This window comes from Mobula hypostoma, chromosome 20 (assembly GCF_963921235.1).
Source record: "Mobula hypostoma chromosome 20, sMobHyp1.1, whole genome shotgun sequence".
Lineage (NCBI taxonomy): Eukaryota > Metazoa > Chordata > Chondrichthyes > Myliobatiformes > Myliobatidae > Mobula > Mobula hypostoma.
This window is the reverse complement of record NC_086116.1, coordinates 48,201,544-48,218,898: the sequence shown is the minus strand read 5'-3', so window position 1 is coordinate 48,218,898 and position 17,355 is coordinate 48,201,544. Positions and strand designations below refer to the sequence as shown.

The window sequence follows — 17,355 nt, the reverse complement described above, 5'->3', positions numbered from 1 at the left end:
CCAGTTACTTTTAGCCTGTGTTTCTGCTTGCTAAAAATATCACATTGTTGCAATGCTTTTGTGGTTGTATTCCAAGTCTTCAGTTATTTCTGTTTTAGTATAAATTAGTGTCACTATAATTTCTGACATCTCACTGCTATATTCTTGTCAATGCCTCACAGTTCTATTGTATGAACTACTTATTTGTATTAAATTCTCAGTAAGTGGTATGCAGTATTTTACATTTGTAAAATGTCTTTCCTTTTCCCTCTTCACACCACAGTTGACCATAGCAGGGTGAAACTTGCATTGAAACTTACAGAACAGGATTCAGATTATATTAATGCAAATTTTATTAAGGTAATAATTGTTTATATTTCATAGTATTTAGTAGTTAAAATTTTGAAGTCTGATTGATAGTGAAATTTGAAGGGATTTTTAATCAATGTATAGTGGATTCCAGTTAATTGGGACATATTTGTGACTAGTACATTTGGTCCTGTTAAGTGGCTGACCCAGTTAGCCAAAGTTTCATGGAAACGGTTAGAAAGGTATAAACAAGACAAACAATTGTTTAACTGAGTAACAAATGATGTATTTAAATGAAACACAGAACAAATTAGAATACTGCCAGAACTACTACAGTACTATAAAGCTGTATTAGTTCCTAATATTTATCGACAGAGAAACTAAATCCATTGTATGTCGTCATGTTCTTTTGTTTGACTGTGAATAAACATCAGTGCAGGCACCTAGTGCAGATAATGGACAGCCTTTAAGCAATGCTCTCGACAGTTGCATCCTCCAAATCTTCGTTTGCATTGTAACATTCAAGATACCTTAATTCTTCATAGTGCCCAACTTTGAAGAAGTGAAATAGTTTCGTTTTCACTCCCGGCTGTTTCTGTCATCTCCAGGCCTGGATGCTTGAAACTGCAGTGAGCAAAACAATTCTGACTTGTCTTACTGCCTATTACTTCCCAACTATCAGTGACATTATTTAAAAACTGCTGTAAGCATGGTATGTTGTCTAACAACCAAATGACATGCTCACGACTGACATTAGTTAGAAACCAGCTTCAGTTGTGTGCGTGTCAAATGGCCATTAGACACTAATGTAAATTAAGTGGCAAAGTGCCCCAAATAAACAAAGGGAATCCTGGCTATTTTCTAAACTAGCTTTTGTTTAAGAGTTGTCTTAAGCAAGCGGCTGCCCCGTTTAACCCATGCCCCAATTAACTGAAATCCACTGTATTTATTTGTGCTTTGTCTTCAAAGCATGTTTATTCATTTCCTGTGTTTGCAAATGGAAGCATTTCTTTCTGACAAAAAACGTAGTTCCAGTGTGATGCAAACTAACAATGAGGTTGTGACTTTTATTTGACTTCTGTGGTTTACCAGGCAAGGAATGACGGCACTGAAGAAGAATTTTTAATATTATTTTACTGGCCTTTAGGACCAAAACCTCATGCTGGCTTCCCCTTAACAGAATTGTTCCCTCCTTTTGCACCAGTGGCATCATATCACTTTGTTCTTAATAAGCATTGGTTGTCTTAGCCTTGCATCAAGCACTTAGAAAATTGTATATCCGCTCCCTTATTTTATCTTCAGGTTTAAATCAGAAGCAATTTTTTGTTATTTTTTCATATCCCTGCTATTTTTAAAAATCCATATGCTAGTCACATTGTCTTTAAAGGACTTCCATATAGTGGTAAAATCTGTTGGGGGAGTAAGACCATAAGATCCATTGTCTGCTCCACCATTGAATCATGGCTGATTTTTAAAAAATGTATAGCCCCATTCAAAGCTCAAAGTAATGTATTATCAAAGTACATGTATGTCATCATATATTACTGTGAGATTCATGGTCTTGCAGGCATTCACAGTAGATCAAAGAATTAAAATAAATCCATTAAAACCACACACAAAGACTGACAACCAATATGCAAAAGAAGAGAAACTGTGCAGATACAAATAATAAGATTAAATAAATAATAACTGAGAACGAGCTGTAGAGTCCTTGAGAGCAAGTCCATAAATTGTGGAGCCATTTCACAAGTGAAGTTATCCATACTGGTTCAGGAGCCTGATGGTTGAAGGGTAATAATTGTTCTTGAACCTGGTGGTGTGGGACGTAAGGCTCATGTACCTCCTTCCTGATGGTAGCAGCAAGAAGAGCATATGGCCTGGATGGTGGGGGTCCTTGACATGGAATCTTGCTTTCCTGTGACAGCTCTCCTTGTAGATGTGCTAAATAGTGGGGAGGGCTCTACCTGTGATGGTCTGGGTTGTATCCTCCACTTTTTGTAGGCTCTTCCATTCCTGGGTATTTGTCAGGATACACTCCACTGTGCATTTGTAGAGGTTTGTCAGAGTTTTAGATAGCATACTGATTCTTCGCAAACTTCTAACTTCATTCTCCTACCTTCTCCCTGGAATCCTTTAACCCTTTACCTATCAAGAGTTTATCAGTCTCTGATTTAGATACACCCAGTGATTTAGCCTTCAAAGCCTTCTGGCGACAAATACCATAGATTCACCGGCTTCTGGTTGAAGAAGTTCCTTTCAATCTCAGTTTTAAAGAAACATGCCTTTTATTCTGAGGCTGTGCCATTGGATCTTAGGCTCTCCTGCTTATGGAAATATTCTCTCCACATCTACTCTTGAGACCTAAAGTATTCTGTAAGATTCCCCTCCTATCCTTCTGAACTCCATTGAATACAATACAAATGACATCAAATGCTCCTCATATGTTAGGCTTTTCATGTGGGATTATTCTTCTGGGCCTACTTTGGTTACTTCTCAATAGCCATATGTCTTTCCTTGGATACAGGGCCCAGAATTTTTCAATATTTCCAATGTAGTCTGATTTTATGAAGCCTCAGTAGCTTATCCTGGCTTTTATATTCTAGTTCTTCTGACATGAATGCTATCAGAGTATTTGCCTTAATTACTGCTAACTCAATTTACTAGTTAACCTTTAGGAAATCCTGTGCTAGGAATCCTAAGCCCCTTTGCACTTGTGATTTCTCAGTGTTCTCCCCATTTAGAAAATAGACCACAGACTTATTCCTTCTACCAAAGTGCATAATCATGCGCTTTCCTATACTGTATTCCATCTGTCATTTTGCCTACTTTTGTAACCTGACCAAGTCATTCTACAGATGTCCTGCTTCTGTGATGCTATTTGTTCCTCCGTCCCTCTTGGTATCATCTATAAACTTGACCACAATGTCACCAGCTCCTTCATCCAGTTCAAAGTGAAATGTTGCAGTCCCAAAACAGACCCCTGCAAAACTCCACTCGTCACTGGCAGCCATCCTGAAAAGACTCCCTTTCATTCCCTCTTTCTGCCTTCTGCCAGTCAGCCTATCTTCTGTCCATGCTAGTATCTTATCTCTAACATGATGGCTCTTGTTCATTAGCCACATGTGTAGCACCTCGTCAAAGGGATACTGAAAATCCTAGTAAGTACATACACTGACTCTCCTTTGTCTAATCTGCTTGCTACCTTCTCAAGGAACTAAAGCGTATTTATCAGGCAAGCTCTCACCTTAACGAACCTGTACTGACTTCACCCTATTTACCATATATGCTTGCACTCTAATTTTTCATTCTTAATAATGGACTCTAAAATCTTACCAAACACCAAGGTCAAGCTAACTGGCCTATAATTTTCTGGCTTTCACCGCTCTCCCTCCTTAAACAGCAGTGACATACTTGTGATTTTTCTCATCGTCTGGGACCCTCCCTGACTCCAGATCACTACTAATGCCTCCACAGTCTCTTCACCTACTACTTTCAGAACTCTGGGTGTAGATATCTAGGTTTACACCTACTTCTGGGTCCAGGTGTCTGTCTACCTTCAGGCCTTTCAGCTAACCCTGGTACTTTCTCGGTAGTGGCCACTGCACATGTCTCTACTCCTCGACTCTCTTGAATTTCTGGTGCATTACTGGTGTCTTTCAGTGTGAACACTAACACAAAGTACTTAGCTGCTGTCATTTCCCTGTTCCCTTACAACTCCTCCGTCATTTCTAAATGGTTTAATCCCACTCTTGCCTCCCTCTTAGCTTATTATGTATCTTTTTAAAAAATTACTTTTGGAATCTTCTTGTCTATTTACCCTCATTTTACCCTCATTTCATCTTCTCACTTTTAGTTTTAGTTGTGCGGTGGCTTTTAAAGGCTTCCCAATCCTCTGGCTTCCCCCAATCTTTGTTATATTGTATGTCTTGTCTTCTGCTTTTATGTTGTCCTGACTTCCCTTGTCAGTCGTGGTTACTTTGCCTTTCCCTTAGTGCGTGTTGCTGATTCCTTGGGATGAAATTCTGCTGGGTCTCTCAGAAACTCATGCCATAGCACTGTATTCCTTGCTATGGTTCCCTTACAGTCAATTTTAGTCATCTCCTCCCTTGTGTCTCTGTACTTGCCTTTGACTCAACTGTACCATATTTCAAGTTTCAGCTGCTATCTCCTAAAATGGCGCCTCATACAGCAGCTGTGTTGCGAGCTCCGTTCCAACTTTACAGTGTACTGCTAATTTCTGCAATTTCCTTTGCATTTCTTGTTCAAGAAGCTGATAGTCACATCAGATATGATAGACTGCTGATACAATTGTATTTCTGCTATATTGACTGTCCTGTTGTACATGCAAATTGCATATTGCCCATTTAGATGGAGACGTAAGGTAAAGATTTTTACTCACGTTTGTGAATGATGTAAGTAATAAAGTCAGTTCAATTCAATTCTATCTGCTCCTCAGGGTTCCTTTACTTTAAGCTCTCTGCCTCATCAGACAATACCAAATTCAGAGTTGCCAGTTTCTACAAGCTGTCCTAAAAAAACCATCTTGTTCCTATTCCTATTCTTGTTCAAAATCCTATTCTTATGGTCCACTACCAGTCTGTTTGCACCCCGCCCCCAGCTGCTGTCTGCTTGCATAGTGAAGTCCCCTGTGATACTGCAACCTTGATTTTCTCACGTCTTCTTGGTTTCCTGTTGTATTTTGTACCCCACATCCTGCCTACTATTTGAAGGCTGTATACAACTCCCATCAAGGTATTTTTACCTTTTGTGGAACCTCATCTCTGCACACAAAGATTCTCCATCTTCTGATCCTTTATCACTCCTTACTACTGATTTTTCATTTTTTGCTAACAGTGCATTTTTATTGCCCTTTTTCCCCTAGCTATCTTTTTGATAGGATGTGAAACTTGTATGTGTAATGCTCAACACTGTTTTTCTTTCGGCCATATCTCCAAGATGACCATGACCTTGTGTCCTCCAATTTCAATCTGTCCTGCAGATTTAACTACCTTTTACATGTACTGCGCACATTTAAGTACAATATCCTTAGCCCTGTGTTCACTGCCTCCCCCTCAAAGGCATCCTTGTGTTGCCTGAAGTTAGATTCCTGAACACTTTTTTATTTTAACAACCTTTCCTTCAATAGGATTAGTGCATGATTGTTGTAAATGGATGACTGAAGGCCCTGTGCTGTGCTCTTATTCAGTGACTACAAAAAAATTAGCCGGAGAAACTTCATCAATATGAAAGTAGGATTATCTCAAACTCCATAATCTTATCGTGGATATGATACTCAGCTTTATAATTATGCCTACCTATCTAAAGTGCGAAGCTGGGAGGCTTCTTGGATTCTATTCATTTTGCACTCCTTTGTTATGGATTTGGACTAGGCATAGCTGTTTCTTTTTTGGGTGGGTCACATAAACTACATTGCCTCCTTTGTCCACAAGTATACTCTAATTACTCCAAGTTTCTTACTATCTATAGGTAGTAAGAAATTCTAGTTATGACATTGAATCTACCCTTTCTTTCGCTGCCTTTCAGATCTAATTTAACTTTGAACAAAGCAGAATAGGGAGCAGGGTACTATTTCAAAATAAGACCACTCAAAAGGAATAGAGCAAGGTAAAGGAAGCCACCACTGAGTGAAAATGAAGTTCTGCTGAGGCGAGAATGGTGGGGTGAGAAAACAGTCCTAAGAGAAGAGCTGTGTGTGAGATGTTGGTTCTTGAAGATAATGGAATAACTACATTAATAGTCCTCTGAGTAAAATCGCTAACATGTTCAGGGCTGCATAGTTAAGAATGACACAGTATGACTTTTTCTGAAGGAGAAAGATGAAGTGAATAGAAACAGTTTTGTAAGCGTACAGAATTAAAATTTGAGGTAATGTTTAAGGCTACATGCATTATTTCAAATTGTTGCTGTTCTTTTTAAGAACTAAGATTCAGTAAACAAAATCCATTGCTTTGATTCAGATTAGACTTGAGCAATTTGTAATTGTACTGAATAATAACGATCCTTTTTGTTATAGGAGATTATTTAGAATGATTACCTTGATGGTGTAGAAGCTGAACTGTTTTGGAAACATTTTAAATTGATTAATGTACATTCTAATTATGTTTCCAGGGAGTTTATGGGCCAAAGTCCTATATTGCAACGCAGGGTCCACTAGCAAATTCTGTCCTTGACTTTTGGAGGATGATCTGGGAATATAAAGTTGCAGTAAGTAGTCCCATTTTTCATTGTCTTAACAACTTTGAATGGTGTGTGTGAAGTTATTGGAAAAGATGTTAATTGTTCTGGTTGTACCTCCTTCCACTTTGCTTCCTGTGAGAACTCCATTCCTTTCTCCCATTTATAGAGCCTTAAAGCTATACAATGCAGAAAAAAGCTCTTTCAGCCCAACTTACATTCATGTCGACCAAGCTGCCTATATGACCTAATCCTATTGGGCTTCATTTTGCCCATATCCTAAATTTTTGCATCCATATACCAATCCTAATTGTAGCAGTCTCCAAGTCTCAAATGCAGCATATTCCATTGACAAAAAGTGGCTACCTCACGAGTGGCTACTCCTCCTTTAGACCTTGTTAATGTAAATATCTAATCAACCAATCACGTGGCAGCAACTCAGTGCATAAAACATGCAGAAATGGTCAAGAGGTTCAGACCAAACATCAGAAAGGGGAAGAAATGTGATGTCAGTGAGTTGGAACATGGAATGATTGTTAGTACCAGGCAGGATGGTTTGAGTATCTCAGCAACTGCTGATCTCCTGAGTTTTCACACACTGGAATTTATGGAGAATGGTGCAAAAAAACAAAAAAAAAAAATCATCCAGTGAGTCGCAGTTCTGTGGATAAAAATGCTTTGTTAATGAGAGAGGTCAGAAAAGAACTGGTTCTAGCTGACATGAAGGCGATAGTAACAGCGGTACGGAGAAAGGTATTTCTGAATGCAGAACACTTTGAATCTTGAAGTGGATGAGCTACAGCAGCAGATAACCACACTGGGTTCCACTCCTGTCATCTAAGAACAGGAAACTGAGACTACAGTTGGCACAGGCTCACTAAAACTTGATAGTTGAAGAACAGAAGAGCGTCGCCTGGTCTGACAAATCTCGATTTCTGCTGCACCATGCAGATGATAGGGTCAGAATTGGGTGTAAACAACATGAATCTATGGATCCAACCTGCCTTGGTGGTGACGAAATGGTGTGTGGAATGTTTTCTCGGTACATGTTAGGCCCCTTGAGACCAATTGAGCATGGTTTAAATGCCACAGATTACTGGAGTGCTTTTGCTGACCATGTGCATCTCTTTATGGCCACCATCTACCCATTTTCTAATGGTTACTTCCAGTAGGACAATGTACCACGTCACAAAGCACACATCTCAAACTGGCTCCACGAACACAACAGTGAGTTCAGTGTTTTCCAGTGGCCTCCACAGTCACCACGTCTCAATCCAATAGTTACCTTTGGGATATACAGCCGACAAATCTGCAACAACTGCACGATGCTTTCGTGTCGACATCAACTGGAATTTCCAAAGAATGTTGTCAGCACCTTGTTGCATCCACGTCATGAAGAATTCAGGCTGTCCTGTGGCCAAATGGGGGTCCTGTCCATTACTAGAAAGGTGTACCTCATAAAGTAGCCACTGAGTATATACACCAGCCACTGTGTGACCCTTTGGGTCTCTTTCAAAGCTCTTCCCTGTCACTTCAAGCCCTTGCTCGCTTTTGGACTTCCCTTTGCTGTGGAAAAGAATGTGGCTATTAATCTTTTTTGTGCCTCATGATTTTTGATTTCTCTCCTTTGTTCCACTTATTCAGATGAGACTCCATACACTCTATTTCCCTGTCCACTGACACTGCTTGAACTCCTAATTACTGCCAGCTTTTTGTGATGCTGAGTACAGTCAGAATATTGGAAAGGTGGTCTCGTATGCAGTCAGCTCAATTTTATTGCATGTTACTTCTGCTTTTTGTTAGACAAGTTAGTTTATTTTATGCTTTGCATTGGGAGATATGAAGCAAGAGAATGACTTGAGCAATTTAACTTGTCTGAGTACTGTTTTTGTACTTGGATGATAATGATTTTTTGGAATTGTTTCTTATCATCACCTATCCTGAAAGTGAAAATCTTGTATATTGTTCATCCAGATCAAATCATTACATGGTACATTGAAGTAGAATAAGACAAACAAGAACAGAATGCAGATGAAAGTATAAAAGCTTCAGAGAAAGTGTAGTGCAGATAAACAGTAAGGTGGCAGATCGTGATAAGGTAGGTTGTGAGATCAAGAATGCATCTTACTGTACTAAGGAGCCATTCAGTAGTCTTAATACAGCAGAACATAAGGCTGTTGATGAAACTGATAAGTACATGAATTTGAGATCTTTATTTGAATGAGGAATATTCTGTGGAATTAAAAAATTACAGCCTCCCTTTTAAATCTCAGGGGCTTGTACCCGCAATTAGTAAATGTCATTGTTGATTATCAGGTTCTGAATGGGATTTTAATTACTCTTGATGTTTATTATTAATGTTCAAATAACTAGTACAAAGTTCAAAGTGTAGTCACTTGCCCCATTTCAATGGGGCTTGTTCTTGGACCCACTTGTTCATTCCAACTGTGTCATTTGCTAGAAGATCTTGATGGGCAGATTCTTCGACCACCAACAGTTAAGTCAGTTCAGAAATCTATAACAGTTTGCAAGCAGTACTCAATAAATAGTTGTACAGATCCCAGAAGTTTTTTGAAAACGTAAATAAGTTGGAGAAGTCGAGTGGTTTACTTTATTGTTCAAGGTATAGAATTGAAACAGTCTGGCAAAGCTTTAAAGCAAAGTTGCAGTGTTGGATAAGTTATACAGTTTCCTTCAACAAGTGATATGGAAGAACGGCCTTCTGTATCGTAACCTTTTCTTGGCCTGCCTTTTGAATAAGTCATCAGATATTTTACTATTTTCTATTTCTAGATAATTATCATGGCTTGCCGTGAGTTTGAAATGGGAAGGGTAAGTTTCTCTGTCCAATTTCATTTGTGGCATTAACTCAGCTAATATATTAAAAATGTCTCTTCATAATTCTAGTTGCTTCTTTTTCCACAGAAAAAATGTGAACGTTACTGGCCATTATATGGGGATGGTCCTCTTAATTTTGGAGACTTCCAGATTACTTGTGTGAGTATCTTGCTGCACTTGAATCTAGCGTTTGAGTGCTGGGTGGGGTGTGGAGGGGTGGTGATCATAGTGTTACATTTGCTAATTGGACGACCAAAATCTTTTTCAGACAAGAGCCTGCTTTACTTTGTTTCTATCCAGATTAATATAAAAAGAAGATTCACATTAGTTTTGCTTATCTGATATTTAGTGACATTGAGCTTTTCTATTCCTCCTGCTTTAGTAGGTTGCTTCACATTTTGCTCCATCTGCTATCGTTTACTTTCCATTCACTCTGGCTTGTACCCTATGTGTACTCCAATTTCCTCACTTTTTCCTTGAGCAGTTTATCAAAAGGCTGCAATGGTGAACAGCCGAGACTTTATGGTGATGCAGGATCTGTTGTGAGCACATTACATGACATTTAACATCCATAATATGCAGGCATAAGATTGTCAGCCTATAATCAATGGTGGGTGTGGTTTAACTGTGTAGTTGGGGTGTAGGATAGATTTTAATCAATGATGTGGCAATTCCACTACACACAATTCACCGCAGTATTTAAATAAGCTAATTGAATTTATCTTTATTTCAAAATCGTTAATGTGCATGTTGAATTACAGGAAGTGGGTCTATTATCATTTATTGGTCTGCCTAAATGTTATTTTGGTTAGAGATGACTCTGTGATTCATCTCTGTGAATTTCTACACCATAGTGTAGATCAAAAATAAGTTATAATTTCTGTTGACTCTGTTTATCACTGAGTTTAATTGCACCTTAATGCATATTCAAAAGATTAACTGTAGATGGGCAAAAAGATCAGCATAGATGTGGTAGGCCAAAGGGCCTGTGTTTTACAACTGAGTTTTGTGTTCTTTTTCAGGCTTTATTTTTAAAAAGTTTATTCAGATACAGTCTATTTATTCTAGCCCTTCAAGCCATGCCGCTCAGCAAATCTTCAATTTAATCCTAGCCTAATCACGGGACAATTTACAACGACCAATTAACCGACCAACCAGATCGTGGGGGTAAATCAGAGGAAATCCACACGGTCATGGGGAGAATGTACAAACTCCTTACAGGTAGTGGCAGGAATTGAACCTGGGTCACCGGTACTGTAAAGCATTGTGCTAACCACTATGCTACCGTGTCACCCTACTTGGTGTGACATAAATAAAAACAAAGCGTTTCTTTGCAGTTGGACAAAATCTTGTGTGCACATGGTATTACAGTAGCATGGGAGATGCATTTCATAACTCTGACCAGAGTTTAAGTTCAAGTCCTAATGTGTTTGGATGGATATCATAATTTGTAAAGTGGGGGAGAAAAGCATTCATGAAAGTTGCTATTCTGTGAAAAGCACAACTGGTTCACAGATTCCTTTCAAGGATACTACTGGCTATCAACATCCAATCTCAGATTGGATAGTTATTCATTCCCTCTGAATCAGCTGAGCAAGTCATAGATTTGTAAACTAAATCAAAAGAATTGCTGCCGTATTGTCTTGCTTCAAGAAGGTAGTAACTTGTTCAACAGGATGGTCATTAACTGCGACCTCCTCAGAGTTGCCTAATTTCCAAGATTAAAAAAAAATTGAACAATAATTTATGCAATGTTTGCTGCTTCACATTATTATTATTATTATTATTATTATTATTTATTATTATTACAGGGCATAGAAACAGCATTCTCTTCAAATGGTTTGCAATAGCATTTAGTGCCTAATATTAATCAATTTTTAATTCTTCATCCCTTTTTTTCATGATCTAGCTTTGTCAAGTTGATGTATATTAGGGTAGCACTGCAGCACAACAGTTAGTGCGGTTGCCTCATAGCTCGGGGATCTGAGCTTGATCTTCACCTTGTTGTGAGGATTTTGTACATTTTCTCAGTGAACACATTGTTCAGGTGTTTTGGTTTCCTCCCACATCCCAAAGACTCATTGGAGAGTTAGTTATCCCTTACTGTAGCTTAATTACAGAAAGAATCAAAAGGGAAGGACATGTGAGACAGGATAAATTGCACAGATGCAGAGAAAGGAGAGAGGAATGAGGTTAAAAGAATTGATCTTCTGGAAGCTGGCATAGACATGATAAGGTATTCAAGTGGTGGAAAGTATCATTGTTTTAGAACTCTGCCTTGGTGCCGTCTAAGTTGAAATTATAGCAATCGTGTTCCACTCTATCAAAAGAGTGAAACCCAGTGAGTTATTGCTTTTATATAGGTGTTTTTGCAATTACAGAGTAATAACATAAATTAATTGATCTCCATTGATAGATTTTTCACCCCCCCCCCCCTTGTCCTTCCAGGAGGAGGAACAGGCCAGAAATGACTATTTCATAAGGACTCTGTTAGTAGAATTTCAAAATGTGAGTATTCATGAGCTATAAGTAATAAATATACTTTTACATAACTGAAGTTTGATTTTTACTATATTTGCATTTGATTGAAAATAATTGGCAATTATTGTTTAAAATACCTAGAAACTTTAAAGAAGTGACTCTTTGGAAGACTGAAGTTTATTGTACTACTTCATGAATTTGTAATTGTAATCTAAATGGATATACACATTCACTGTACATGGGCACAATTGGTAACTAGTTATTGTCTATCTCCAGTTACCTGCACCTAGATCACTCTGCTATTTCACTCCGTTGTTTCGTGCATCTCTTTGAAGATTGTTTAGTTTCATTTCCAATACACAAGTGTAAACAAGAGCAAAGTAATTGTTACTCCAGATCAGATCTAACACAAAGAAAACAATAAGATAACAAACACCATTTTTTCAAAAATCACAATAAATGTAAATACATCAGACAGTTTGTATACATTGTATACCCATGAAGTAATGCTAGGTACAGGTGTGTCTATGAATTAAAAGACTTTGACAGGAAATGAAGAAGTAGTGATGGTTGGGGACATAGAGGAGTGGGTTAGTGGGTGGAGGTGTTACTCAGCTTTATTGTTTGGGGAAAGTAATTGTTTATGTGTCTTGTGGTTCTGACATGGATGCTATGTAGCCTTCTCTCTGATGGGAATGGGACAAACAGTTCATGAGCAGGGTGGGTAGGATCCTTCATGTTGTCACTGGCCCTTTTCCAGCTCCTTTCTGTATCTGTGTCCTTGATGGCGAGTAGACAGGTGTTGGTGATGCGTTGGACAATTTTGGCTATCCACCTCAGAGCCGCCTTGTCCACCACTGCAGTTTCTGCACCAGGCAGTAATACAGCATGTTAGGATACTCTCTACTGTGTATCTGGAGAATGATGTGAATATAGATCTCTTCAGCCTCCTCAGAAAATAGAGGCATTGGTGAGCTTTCCTGATTTGTGTAGGTTGTGGTTTGGGACCATGAGAGGTTGTGCACTCCCAGGAGTTTGAAACTGTTTGCAGTTTCCACTGCTGCTCTACCGATATAAAGTGGGATGTTAGAGGTGCGAGTTCTCCTGAAGTCAATAACCATCTCCTTTCTCTTGTCGACATTAGGAAGAGGTTATTTGCCTGGCACCAGGCCTCAGGCTTTTCCACCTCCTCTCTGTCGGCCATCTTGATGATGATGATGAGTACCACCACTGGTGTGACATTGGTGAACTTGACAATGTGATTACGAGGATGTTTGTGTAGTCATGTGTGAGCAGAATGTACAGCAATGGGTTCAGCACAGAGCCCTGGGGCTGGGTGGGGGAGGTCACCCAATCTGTTGCAACATTACATGCTCCAGACAAAGTGTTGGTCCTGTACACTAGAATGGTATTACAAGTTTATCAGTCATAATTTACCTTTCAGCAATGAAGCCATTGGTGTCAAGTACATACACCAAATACCAATCTGGCCATTTTCCCGTGCAATTATTAATTTTGCTCCTTTTGCTTTTAGATCTGTGCTTTGCTGCTTCTCATTTCACAGGTTTTTTGATTGAAAATCTTCCGTAATTTGGATATCTGATTGCTTTTGAACCTAATTCCTGGTGATAAAGGCATGGGTATTAATTTGTTAGTACCACATCATTAACATTTACTGTTTATTTTGGTTCTACAAAAAGTAACCAGTCTTACTTATCTCAGCATAATGAGAGAGCAAATAGTGCATACATAATTACCCTTTTGGGTATATTTTTGTGGTGTTTACTATCCGTACACCTCTCTTCCTCTTAATCCAAGTCTCTGTTTCTTTGGCAATGAGCAACTGATGACTATAGTTGGGTATTAGCATTTCTTGAATGCTTTACCTTACCATAATTATTTAGTGTTTTTCTGCCAAAATACATGTTTGATGTAATTGTTAAAGGAAGAGGTGTCCTTTGAATGTGCAAGTGCCTTGAACAGTTTGCTCCACTGTGGCCTAGTTCAAAAACTCAAGATTAATGAAACTGCTGTACTCATTTTTCCCACTTCTTTTCTCAATTCCAAAATCCATCATTTTCTGTTCGTTATTTGAAATTGGTTACTTTTGTCAGTCCCTCAGTTGCAGTACTTGGAAAGAAAGTTCTTAACACAATTCTACATTACATATACTCTCTCATCCATATTGTTTGCATGCAGGATCTAGTGAGGTTTTGTTTCTACTGAAGTTGGACCAGTTGTGTGCAGATTGTCAGAAATGTGCTTAGAAGCAGCACAAAGTTAATGTATAAACTCTTCTTAGGCTTCATCCCTGAAGATGGCATCCCTTAAATATTAGTTAAGGGATTCCAACCTATACTCAGCTGGAAGCCGAAGGAGAGTTTTTGTCATATATGCAGGCAAAGCACTAGATCCTTTCTTTTAGCACAATATTAATTTTGTAGAAGCTGACAATATATAATTGGTTAATACTTTCCCTTCATTGGTAAAACTTCATTGTGCTTGTTACATTCAAAACATTTGGTGAATTTTTAGAAAATCAAGCCATTTAATCTTTTTTTTGCGCAGGAATCTCGTAGAATCTATCAGTTTCATTATGTCAACTGGCCTGATCATGATGTACCTTCTTCATTCGATTCAATTTTGGATATGATCAGTTTGATGCGTGAATATCAAGAGCATGAGGATGTCCCTATTTGTATCCATTGCAGGTATGGAGGAAAACCCCTTTTCTTTGGCTTCCTCATCACTCAAACTGTACAGAGATAAGTTTGAATGTTGTACCATTGTCTCATACTAGTTACCTTTGCTCCTTTTGATGTTTGGATATGAGGCAGTAAATACCAGAACATGATGCTATTTGTTGACTGGAATTTTTTTTTCAATGGGTCCAATCACCAGTACAAGATGCTTACTATTCCCCTTTTTTTCTCAAATTGCTGCCTTCAGACCTGGAAAGCCAATTTTTTTTTCTTCTGATATTTCAGATCATTCAAAGATTATTTAACTGTACAGTTAAACAAAAAAGTTTCACTTAAAAAAAACTATTAACATTTCAGAACTTGAGGATTTTCTGCATGTTTTTAGTTTAAAATTTGCTTATTGACTTCAGTGAATGAAAATTTAAAAAATAAACACAGTAGCAGATACTTGAAACCTAAAATACTTTTATTTTGCCTTATTTGTCAAATTATTTTAGCTAGGTTTTTGAGCAAGTAAACTTCCTTATCATTGGTTCAATCAAGGAGTGCCAATCTGTCTTTTGGAAATCTGAAAGCTTCCTCAGATCATTAACAGAAAAGCTAAGTTTACAAATGTTTATTAGGAACATTTCAAAAATGTTCATAGATCTACAAATTTAATTACATATGAACATTTCAAAGAAAATTAATCGACAACTGGCTCTGAGATTGCCTGAAATAAAATGATGAGTCTTTAGAAACAAGACACAAAAAGCCAAAAGGATTTGGCTTCAAATAATTATGGGCATTACAAACTACAGTGGCATGCAAAGGTTTGGGCACCCCTGGTCAAAATTTCTGTTACTGTGAATAGCTAAGCAAGTAAAAGATGAACTGATCTCCAAAAGTCATAACGTTAAAGATGAAACATTCTTTTCAACATTTTAAGCAAGATTAATGTATTACTTTTGTTTTGTACAATTTTAGAGAGAAAAAAGGAAAGGAGCACCATGCAAAAGTTTGGGCACTCCAAGAGATTTGAGCTCTCAGCTAACTTTTACCAAGGTCTCAGACCTTAATTAGCTTGTTAGGTCTATGGCTTGTTAACGGTCATTGTTAGGAAAAGCAGGGTGATGTAAATTTCAAAGCTTTATAAATACGCTGACTCCTCAAATCTTGTCCCAACAATCAGCAGCCATGGGCTCCTCTAAGCAGCTGCCTAGCACTCTGAAAATTAGAATAAATAATGCCCACAAAGCAGGAGAAGGCTATAAGAAGATCGCAAAGCATTTTCAGGTAGCTGTTTCCTCAGTTCGTAATGTAATTAAGAAATGGCAATTAACAGGAACGGTGGAGGTCAAGTTGAGGTCTGGAAGACCAAGAAAACTTTCCAAGAGAACTGCTTGTAGGATTGCTAGAAAGGCAAATCAAACCCCCCCCCTTTGACTGCAAAAGACCTTCAGGAAGATTTAGCAGACTCTGGAGTGGTGGTGCACTGTTCTACTGTGCAGCGACACCTGCACAAATATGACCTTCATGGAAGAGTAATCAGAAGAAAACCTTTCCTGCATTCTCACCACATTCAGCACCAGAAGGAACATCTACCACAAGCCTGATGCATTTGGAAACAAGTCCTGTGGACTGATGAAGTTAAAATAGAACTTTTTGGCTGCAATGAGCAAAGGTATGTTTTGAGAAAAAAGGGTGCAGAATTTCATGAAAAGAACACCTCTCCAAGCACGGGGGTGGATCGATCATGCTTTGGGCTTATGTTGCAGTCAGTGGCACGGGGAACATTTCACTGGTAGAGGGAAGAATGAATTCAATTAAATACCAGCAAATTCTGGAAACAAACATCACACCGTCGTGTGTATATTTAAAAAAAAAGAAAAAGCTGAAGGCGAAAAGAGGATGGCTTCTACAACAGGATAATGATCCTAAGCACACCTCAAATACACAATGGACTACCTCAAGAGGTGCGAGCTGAAGGTTTTGCCATGGCCCTCACAATCCCCTGACCTAAACATTATCGAGAATCTATGGATAGACCTCAAAAGAGCAGCGCATGCAAGACGACCCAAGAAACTCACAGAACTGGAAGCCTTTTGCAAGGAAGAATGGGCAAAAATCCCCCAAACAAGAATCGAAAGTCTCTTGGTTGGCTACAGAAAGCGTTCACAAGCTGTGATACTTGCCAAAGGGGGTGTTACTAAATATTGACCATGCAGGGTGCCCAAACTTTTGCTTCGGGCCCTTTTCCTTTTTTGTTATTTTGAAACTGTAAAAAATGGAAATAAAAAAGTAATCTACAGGTCATCTTTTACTCACTTAGCTAGTCACAGTAACAGAAACTTTGACCGAGGTGCCCAAACTTTTGCATGCCACTGTATGTTAAGTGCACAATATTTGGAGACGAAAATTGGCCTTGGCATTTCTGAACTGGAGGAGGTGATTCATGTGTGTGCATCTGGGGAACTTCTGATAAACCTTGATTAAAAGGCTTGCTCACATTTACTATGTAGAATGAGATGGACTGATGCCTATGAAATCACAACTATAACTGAAATGATGTTCAATGGGGAGGAAATTGGAGGATAATTCATCTTTTTAAAAAAAAAAATAGTGAAGGTGTATCAATATGAACTTATGGTTTGCTCAGCTGGTTGATTATCTTCACAAGGTTATTGGGGTAGGGAAAGGTAAATAAGAATAAATTATGGGGAAGATGGAATGTATCCATTCTTAACTTTACAGTAGGGTAAGGACTGGCTGTATGGAAAAAATATTAATGATCCTCTTGAATGATTTGTCATTACATGTAATGTCCTTTTATACATGCAGACATGGTGACATGAACCCTACTTTGTATCTT

General features: G+C 38.4%; 1 protein-coding gene across 2 annotated transcripts in view; it reads left to right on the top strand.

Moving 5' to 3' along the window:
* LOC134359492 (tyrosine-protein phosphatase non-receptor type 12-like) overlaps positions 1-17,355 on the top strand; it is a 116,906-nt gene that overhangs the window by 55,905 nt on the left and 43,646 nt on the right. For both annotated transcript variants that reach the window (XM_063072824.1, XM_063072825.1), the window contains exons 3-8: positions 263-339; positions 6,418-6,513; positions 9,277-9,315; positions 9,409-9,480; positions 11,770-11,829; positions 14,371-14,513. In XM_063072824.1, the coding sequence (XP_062928894.1) occupies positions 263-339; positions 6,418-6,513; positions 9,277-9,315; positions 9,409-9,480; positions 11,770-11,829; positions 14,371-14,513 (487 nt within the window). The remainder of the gene's footprint in view (positions 1-262; positions 340-6,417; positions 6,514-9,276; positions 9,316-9,408; positions 9,481-11,769; positions 11,830-14,370; positions 14,514-17,355) is intronic.